The following is a 9,168-nucleotide window of genomic DNA, read 5'->3' as shown; positions in this document are numbered from 1 at the left end:
TGTTACCCCTTTCGTTGAATTCTCTCTTTTTCCTGGTTATCTCTTTTCTTGTAATAAGTGGTTTTCCACAACTTAAAAAACTGAAAAGCATGGTATAAATCTTAACATTTACACAAAAAAAAAAAAAAAAACAATACTAGGTAATAACCCGCGCCTTGCGCGGGATGTGATTATTAGTTTCGTTATTTTTAATAAAAAAGACAATAAATCTGTTTAATCTTGATATTGGTTAGGTTTTACGTTTTTTTTTGTTTTTAATCTTCTAAAATATAACTATTATTTTAAATTAATATTCATTTTAGTTTATTCGGTTAAAACATTTGATTTTTTGGTTTTTTCGGATAAAAACCTAAAATAAATATTATATGTTTATTTTCATATTATGAAGTTTAGATAGTCGTCATGTCGAACTAATAGTTTTATATTATAGTTTTTAAACAGATAATAGTTTAAGAAAAAGAAAAGAAAATTATTAAGACAAATCATTTCACAACAATTTGGTCGGTAGTGAAAGAAACATTAAGAAAAAATATTTCAACTTTCAAAAAAATTAGATACTTCAGCTGTGGTGAATACTTAGTTATAAGATGCTCACATCAAGGTGCACATGTATGTTTATGTAAAAAGTATATAAAAATAGTTGAAAAATATATAAAGATATTCTTAATTAATATTAAATGATATTTTTGTTCAGAATAATACATGAAAGATAAAATTAAAATTTATTTAAAATAAAAAAGACCTTGACATTAGTCATTTTTTCATCAAAAGAAAATAAAATTATATTCGTAAATAGGGGTGGACACATATCAAGTATCTGGATATTTGGAAGCATTCTTGTCGATTCGATCTTTAGCCACCTAGATATTCGGTGACTCCGATATCCGAAATGTTTTAGAATTTTAAAGAATATCCGATTTGATTCGTAAATAAAATAAAAATTTTAAAATAATTTAATAATAACATTTTATTACAAAAATAAAACATTATATAACCTTTTAATTCTAGTACCTAATATAATAAATTTATATTGTAAAACTGATATAAAGTTAATATATATAACATATATATATATATATATAATTCTTTTCATATATGTATATATATGCATATAACATATCGAATTAGATATATGTTCCTAAAAATATTGGTATTAGTGATTTGCTTCTTTTTTGGATATTGTATTTTAGTATTTGATTTGTTTCGTAAAGTTTCAAATATCAAGATTTTTTTGTTCAAATCAAAACGGATAACAAATCGGATCAAAATTTATGAATATTTTGCTCAATTTTATCTGTAAACAATAAAAATAATATATATATAGTTTGGCTTTTGATTCGTTATCTATTTTTATTCGAACCGAAAAATCCAGAGTTTTATTGGAACTATGTATGTGAGTTTTATATTAAAAAAATCACAAAGTACTTAGTGTGAACACATTTATGACTATAATGTGTATTATCAAATCATTGTGAGGCTGCCACGTGTCTATTATAATGTGAATGCATTTATTACAATGCTTCTCTTTTAATATATAAGGGATCTGTAACAATATCCCAAAATAACCAAAAAAAAAAAAAAGTTGACCATACTAGTCAATTATAAGAAAATCTCATTGTCATCCGACCAGAAGGTTCCGGACAAAGTTAAAAAAAAAAAATTGATGATTACAAAATCCATTTCATAAAATAAATACCTTTTCCTCTCTTTTTTTTTTTTTGATCAAATCCTTTTCCTCTCTTAACCTGATTTCTTTGTGGTTTAGTTTTTAGCTAATTATCAGCTAACTTTTCTTGTTATTCCAGAACATTGCTTCTCATAGATTTTTATTTTAAATTTTAAATTTTGGCGTGAGAAGTATGCGGCTATCCTAGTTATTATAAGTTTGTAACCATTCTCTTTTGGTTTTATAATTCACATCAACAACAAAAACAACATTTTGTCACTAAGCTTAGTTTTGTTATGAGATCGTTCAAGTATACCTTTCTTGTTATGTAATGGATTGATGCACGTTTTAGAAGGCATTACAAAGGTCCTATAAAACAACATGGCCGCACACCTTAGGATAGATTCTTGATGACTTGACTTAAGCGTGCCCAAGTCTCGCAGTTTTTCCCAGGACAATCTACTATGTTTCCCCAATACAAGTACTTGTCCGAAAGCATATGCTGTCTCTTACAACGAAGAGATGTCACGAAATAATCGGTTAGGGATTGTTGATAAACCAAGATATCTTGCTCATTGATGAGCATCAAATATAAATTGATACTTTTGTCAAGGTAAGAACTGAGGTATGTGTTCTTATTACAAAGGAACAAGAAAGAAGAAAGAGACCACTTCAATGGGGAAGTGGGTATGTTTCTTCTTCTGTACAACCCCTTTTAATCTCGTTAGCACCATTCTTGAACAATAAAGACTCTTATCTTTCACCAAAACAAAGAGAAAAAAAAAAGACTACCATGAAACAGAGCAAAAAGAACCCATATAATCTCCTAGACTGCAACTTCATCTGACAAATGTGGTAGCTCTGCAGCGGTTAAGTTCCTCTCGAGTTACCTATCAGGTCTAATATTTAGACTTGGTGTGAGGTTCATCTCCTAGAGGCAGGCTAAGGAGAAGTAGATGCGTGAGTGAAGGTAAGAAAGCTTCTCTACGCTTTCTGCAATCTCCGAGAGGACACACCGTGTAAGAGTCTGACAAAACCCAAGAAACTTAGCTTGCCATCAGAATGTCTTATCCAATCCTGAAGCACAACATGAACTGGTACTGATGGTCCAAGACCGAGCTCCTATCAACAAAACACACATCAAGAATCACAGAAGACAGATATAATTTAAGAAAAAGGGGTAAGAATGTGTATACCGATGCAAGCTCCTCGATCATGATAACTCTGTTTCCATCCTTCTCAAACAGCTCATAAGCACGACGTGCGTGTTGCTCCCAAGTTCCCATTGCTTCTAGCTGATGAACACTTAAAGCCGAAGCGCAAAACTCTTCAAAGTCTAGTTTCTTGTACTGAAGACAACTAATCTACAAATGCAAAAATGCAAACTATTACCATCTTAACCCAACAAAACATAGTGAATAATTAACTTAATCCCTTATAGCCTTACCATGTCTACAAAATCCAAGATTCTTGAATCCTTTGTAGCCTCTGTCGAACTCTTCATGATCGCCTGCAAATTTTGTAATGACTCCGTAAGAAAACAGAAAGATACCAAAGAGAAGTTGGAAGTCGGCCGCCTGCGGTTATTAACCGAACCGAACCTGCCTAACCAAACCGAGAAGTTCAGTTTTGTTCAGTAACGGGTTAGTTCGGTTATCTTTAAAAAACAAAAAATTACCAAACAATACCAATCTTAACCAAAATTCTGACCGAACTAACCAAAATCCAAACTGAAATAACCAAACTTAACCGTTTTTTTTTGGATTTTATTCAATTTCAAACCAAAAACCAAACACTACTTTAGAAAATTTTGAAACCGAACTAACAGCAAACCGTAACGAATTTTTTTCGGTTCACTTTAAGATTTCGACCGAACTAACTGAAGAAACGGAGCCCGCAGGCCTAGTTGGAAAAAAAAAACAGAAACTCACTGTTTTGTAGTTCTGCATTGAGATATATCCGTTTTTGCTTGGTCCCAACAGATTAAATTGCTCACGCAGATAACTCAGCTGCGGTACAGTTAATGTTTTGGCAAGAGCCTGTTAACATGAAAAAGAAAGAATCAGTTATGGATTTTTCATATATTAGGCATGAGGTTGAAAGTAACTACTGAACAATCTGACTCACCCATAAAGCCGTTTTCCTTAAAGAAGATGACATAATGTATACTTTTACCAGCTTGTAAATGATCATATCAGATGTTATCTTTAGTTCATGTGAACCGGCCAGCCACGGATGGCCTGGATATAAACCAATTCTATGTTATAAAGTGAGACTAATATGATTATAGAAGCATCAAGATGGTTTTTAAGACTTACACAAAGCCTGTGAAGCAGTTAGTCTCTTACGGTAATCTTTGTTCAGCAAAAGTTTCACGAAATCTAATGCCTCAGGTGAAAGAGATGGCCAGGGAGCTTCTTCGAAATTGGGTTCTGTTTTAAGAACAGCTCTGAAGATTCCAGATTCAGAACGGGCCCAAAAGGGTCTGCTACCACAGAGAAGTATATAAGCAATCACTCCAATGCTCCACATATCTGCTTCAGTTCCATATGTACGGTGTAACACTTCAGGGGCCACGTAGTAAGCACTTCCTACAATGTCATTCAACCTCTCATCTGCAGAAAGAACAAAAATGTTAATTTTTACTTCTACCATTGTGATAAGTAGGCATGCGGGTTCAGTTAATTCAGAGTTTTGTTTTTGGATCGGTTAGTTTGGAATTCAGTTAGTTCAGTTCGGCTGAAATCTCGCTGAATTGAACCAGAAAAGTTTGGCTCGGTTCGGTTTTAGGTAAATTTCTACCGAAGTTTCAAATTTGGCTAAATTGGTTAAATTTTTGGAAATTTTTGGTTAAGTTTGGTTTGGATTTTGGTTAGTTTGGTTAATTCGGTTTGGAAATTTGGTTAAAGATTGGTACACTTTGTTAAAAAAATATTTAGAAAATCGAACAAAACCAGTTACCGAACCGAAAACTGAATTTTTTAAACTTGATGAATCAAACCGAACCGAAGTTTTCAGTTTATATCGGTATGTTCGGTTCAGGCCTAGTGTTAAGCTTCAAAAGGATACACATTTGAAACCTCTTACCAGGTCTGACATAGTCGGAGAGACCAAAATCAATGGCTTTCAGAGGAGAAGTCTCGTCCTTTGTACAAAAGAGAAAATTCTGCAAGCAAAGAAAACCAAACATAGAAAAAGAAACAGTAAGGATAAGAGAACAATCTGCATAACTTAAGCAACTCAGCGAAGATTAGGTTCTATTACCTCAGGTTTGAGGTCACGGTGAACCACACCTTGAAGATGACAGTATGCTACTACACTAAGAATCTGAACCATTACTTTTTTAGCATCATCTTCTGAGTATTTGCCTCCCCTGATCAGAGCCCAAACGATTAAAAAAAACTCAAACAGTCAGAGCACGATACACATTATAAACTATAGGCAAGACAGAATCATGTATGATGTGGCAGTTACCTTTGAAGTATTTTGTCTAAGAGTTCACCTCCTTTCAATAACCTGACGACAAGAGAAAAAAAAAATACATTTAGTTACTTTTATCTCAAACATTCAATTGCAAGATGGTTCTGTCTACGAAGCAAAGTTTTTGCTTACTCCATGACAATGTAAACATTCTCATCATCTTCAAAGGCATCATAGAACTGGACTAGGTTCTTGTGACCAGTCAAAGCCTTCAGTATCTTCACTTCTCTTCTAACATCCTCAATTGCAATTGCCGTAGTCATCTACAAAAAAAAAAAATAACAAAACAATATAAATAGAACACTCAAAAGCTCAAAGAAGAATGTTATATCCATGAGCCAACCTTTGATTTGGGAATAACTTTGACAGCAACATCATGACCTTTCGAGCTACCTTTCTTCCCTTTAGCAGAGCAAGTAAACCCAAAATGACCACGACCCACCTCACCATCAATCTCATAGTACGCACCAAACTGCTTCGAGAATCCAAAAGCCTTATCAAGGCCAGCCTCACACTCACCACCTTCAGGGATCGAAGCTCGGTCAGGCTTAGCGGAGGAGCCGTGACGACGCGCGAGGAAGGCGCGTATGTGCTTGGCGGGTGAAGGAGGTGGGAAAGGACGCTTGAAGATGCGTAGTGGCGTGGAGCTCACGCTAGAGGAGGATACCGCAGGTGAGGAGGTTTTGAAGAGGCTTGGTAATGGACTAAACAGATTGAAAGGAGTCTTAGTTTCTTCCTTCTCCTCGTTGGTGATTGAGAGGCTCTGTTTCGATTGGTGTTCGTTAGGTTTTCCATGACAGAGACCCATCAAAGTTTGATGCTTTTCGGACAATTACAAACAAGGTAATGTCTGTCGTGTGAAGAAAACCCAGAGACTGAAATAACGGAAAGGTGAGAACTTTCCGGGAAAAGATGCGATTTTTTTTTCCGGGAAAAGAGTGGAGAGACGTAATCGCAGAGATCAGAGAAGGAAAAGGAGTTGGACTTTACGGAATCGAGAGAGAATGCGAGATCAAGGGGAGAGGAGAAGATAACTGAAAAACAGAGAGCAGGAAGAGTGGAAGAGAAGAGAAGAAGGAGAAGGGGAAAGGAAGGAAGTTAAATTCACTCCAATGAGAAGGAAGGAGAGTAGAGACGAGGAAAAGAAAAAAAGCAAAAGGCGGTAAGAATAAAAGTTGAGAGGAGGTACAAAAGTAAAAGAAGATGCTTAGCAATAGACCGAATAACCTAAGGGTAAAAAAAATCTGAAACCCGACATCCCATACAAAAATGGGGTTATTTGTGAAATAACCAAAACAAAAATCAAAATTAGTTTTTTAGAGAGAGGCTAGAGAGATATAGGAAGAGAAAAGAAGAAAAAGAGTGTGATTTTGGTTAGTTTGTTAATTTTGGTTTTTTGTTGAGTTATTGGATGCAATTTCTCTACAAAAATAATGCCTAAATCCTTTATCAAAAAAAAGCTTAAATCTGTATATATATATATATATGATATTTAAGAGGGTGATTGCTCTAGACAGCCAAAATTTAGTCTACAATCATATATGTCAATCAATCGAGTTTTCTAGTTCAGTTTGAAATCTTCTCGAGATCAGTCAGATCTCCGCTTAGTGCTGAGGGCCTGATGATGAAGTGTAAGGAGCTGGGAATCCAGCAGGTAATCTTTGAGTCTGACTCTGCTCAACTGATAGCAGCTTTAAAATCGCAATCGGCGCCTCCGGAATTGTATGGGATAGTTGTGGATATCTTCCATTGCGCGGCTTCTTTCGAATTATGTTCCTTTATTTGGATTTCTCGTACCAGAAACATTGAATTAGATGTGTTGGCTAAACATGCTCTGTTTTCTGAAAACTCTGCTTTGTACCCTTTGGAGATTTAAATTCTAATTAATGAAGTTTGTGGTACAAAAAAAAATCAATCGAGTTTTCTTTTCCTTAAAAATATTATGGTAAAAAAATCTTTACAAAATTAAAATATGGTTGTAGAGAACTTTAGTTATAGAGCAAAAGATAGTGCATTACAAAGCTACAACAAAATAATGTACATCAAATAAATCCACAGCTTAAATTCTACAGCCAAAAACATAAATTTACAGCTCATTCCAATCACCCCTGAAGCTGTGAAAATACATGAGTATTTTTTGTACGGTGATATGAAATAAATCTGAAGTATTATTTACGAATTGATAACCTGAAACATGCGAAAATCTAAAACAACTTTATAGAAATATTCAAAATCAATAATTGAAATCTAAAGAAATATTTAAATATTTAATTTTATGTTTATTTTGATATGATATCTAAAAATATTTGAATTTAAAATATTATTGAACCTTAAATGAACTCAAATACAAAACTGCTCTTAGACATACTGTATATATAAAATATGCTCAAACCCAAAATAATAATTACTGAACCGATCCTAACATATGTAGAAAATGACCTACAAAACTGAAACCAAAAACCAAAATTTTCAATATGAACTTGAACGAGTATATGAATGTCTAGACCTACTTGACAAAACTAGAGCAACGAGAAAAAGAGCATCAAAGAAAGAGAATCTAACAAAAGAAAGATTTGTTTTTTTTGTTTTTCTTTCTCCGAAACATTTTATTCATTAAAAACGGAATCACTGTGGAGTTTTAGTTGCTAAGTAAAAAAGTCATATTCCTCATTACATACATTGAAATAACAATGATAACATTGAGAGTGGGGTTTGCTAGTTTGTGGATCCTACCTTAACCAAACCAGCCTGTCCTCATTCAACACAAAACTCAATGTTTCATTCATTGCTTTATTATTCTTAAATCCTTCCCCCCATATCATGAACAATTGAACATGATGAACTAATATAGTAAAATATGAAGTTGGTGTGGACTTTGTTATTATTTTATATGTTATGTGAACATGGCAAGCTGTGTGATCGTGTAAAACACAAGTATTGAGAGACTTTTGCTTGTTTGTTGAATTCCAACTTTGACAAATTTAAGGGTATTTTGGATGTATATGTGTTTTGGCCCCTCGTTCTTTTACTTAATTTTAACTGGCCCATCATCTCTTTTTATCATTTGTGTTTTCTCAAATCCTTATTTGGTTAATCATACATTTGGAAATAGCTTTAAATTTTTATTTTGCAATTTATGCTTTGGATAATCTATATACCATCTTTTCGTTTGTATTGTACCGTTTTAAATTTTGAATAATGAACACACTCATTGGATTTTTAATTTTTTTATATATTGGATATATATTGGATTGTGTTGATCATTATTAATATGGCGTGCGTATATACTTCGTTTTTGTATTACCGCTAATAATATAGGGTGCACAAATGATTTCTTCCATTATACATTCTACACATTGTCCCTAATGCAGCGTCTATGAATTGCTTGTAGAAGATTGATTGTTTCTATATATGTTCAAATATTCTTTTTCTAAATATGTGTCCTTGAATGTTTCTTTCGACAAATCCTTGAATGCATATTACAAGATGAGACGGTGGTAGTTAACTATAGCGACCAGCTTTACGAGTATTTAACTAAACAAACGTAGTAATCATTGGATTAAATTAAATGAACATAAATAATAGTAAGAATAACCTTATTTGGTATGGCGAATAATAAAAGATACTGAAGAATACGAGGAGAAGATGGCTAGAAAGCACATGCACGTTGGAGATATTCATATTCCCTTTTCATTATTGATCATTAAAAAATTTCCTCGCCAGGGTATAACAGGAGTACGTATTTAGGCATTTGCGTTGTAACAGTTTTTTACTAAACTCTATATTTGTTTTTTGGTCGAAAACTAAACTCTATATTAGTCTCAGTAACCAACAATCACCACTTACAAGATTGCTAAAATGAAAAAAAAAAGCTAATATTTCAATCTTATATCTATTGTAACAAACTTTAAATTTGTGATGTTGGTTTTGCAATTCCCCATGTATATAATATAAAAGCAACGGATTAAAATTTCTTGATCGTGAAGAAAACTCGCTCTGAAGACGCATACCATTACAGAGCA

At 33.3% G+C, this 9,168-nt stretch overlaps 1 protein-coding gene across 1 annotated transcript; it reads right to left on the bottom strand.

Annotated features, from left to right (window-relative positions):
• Window positions 1-2,232: 2,232 nt before the first annotated feature.
• On the bottom strand, window positions 2,233-6,267 carry LOC106445216 (CDPK-related kinase 7). Its single transcript, XM_013886734.3, has 11 exons — window positions 5,490-6,267; window positions 5,279-5,409; window positions 5,141-5,182; window positions 4,931-5,039; window positions 4,754-4,832; window positions 3,985-4,281; window positions 3,794-3,906; window positions 3,598-3,705; window positions 3,114-3,176; window positions 2,863-3,030; window positions 2,233-2,788 (listed from the first exon to the last, which is right to left on the bottom strand). The coding sequence occupies exons 1-11, from the start codon at window positions 5,952-5,954 to the stop codon at window positions 2,651-2,653; spliced, it is 1,713 nt and encodes a 570-aa protein (XP_013742188.1). The 5' UTR covers window positions 5,955-6,267; the 3' UTR covers window positions 2,233-2,650.
• Window positions 6,268-9,168: the final 2,901 nt, after the last annotated feature.

The sequence above is a fragment of the Brassica napus genome, chromosome A4 (assembly GCF_020379485.1).
Source record: "Brassica napus cultivar Da-Ae chromosome A4, Da-Ae, whole genome shotgun sequence".
Taxonomy (NCBI): domain Eukaryota; kingdom Viridiplantae; phylum Streptophyta; class Magnoliopsida; order Brassicales; family Brassicaceae; genus Brassica; species Brassica napus.
The sequence above is the reverse complement of the archived record's forward strand: the minus strand, read 5'-3'. Positions and strand labels throughout refer to the sequence as shown.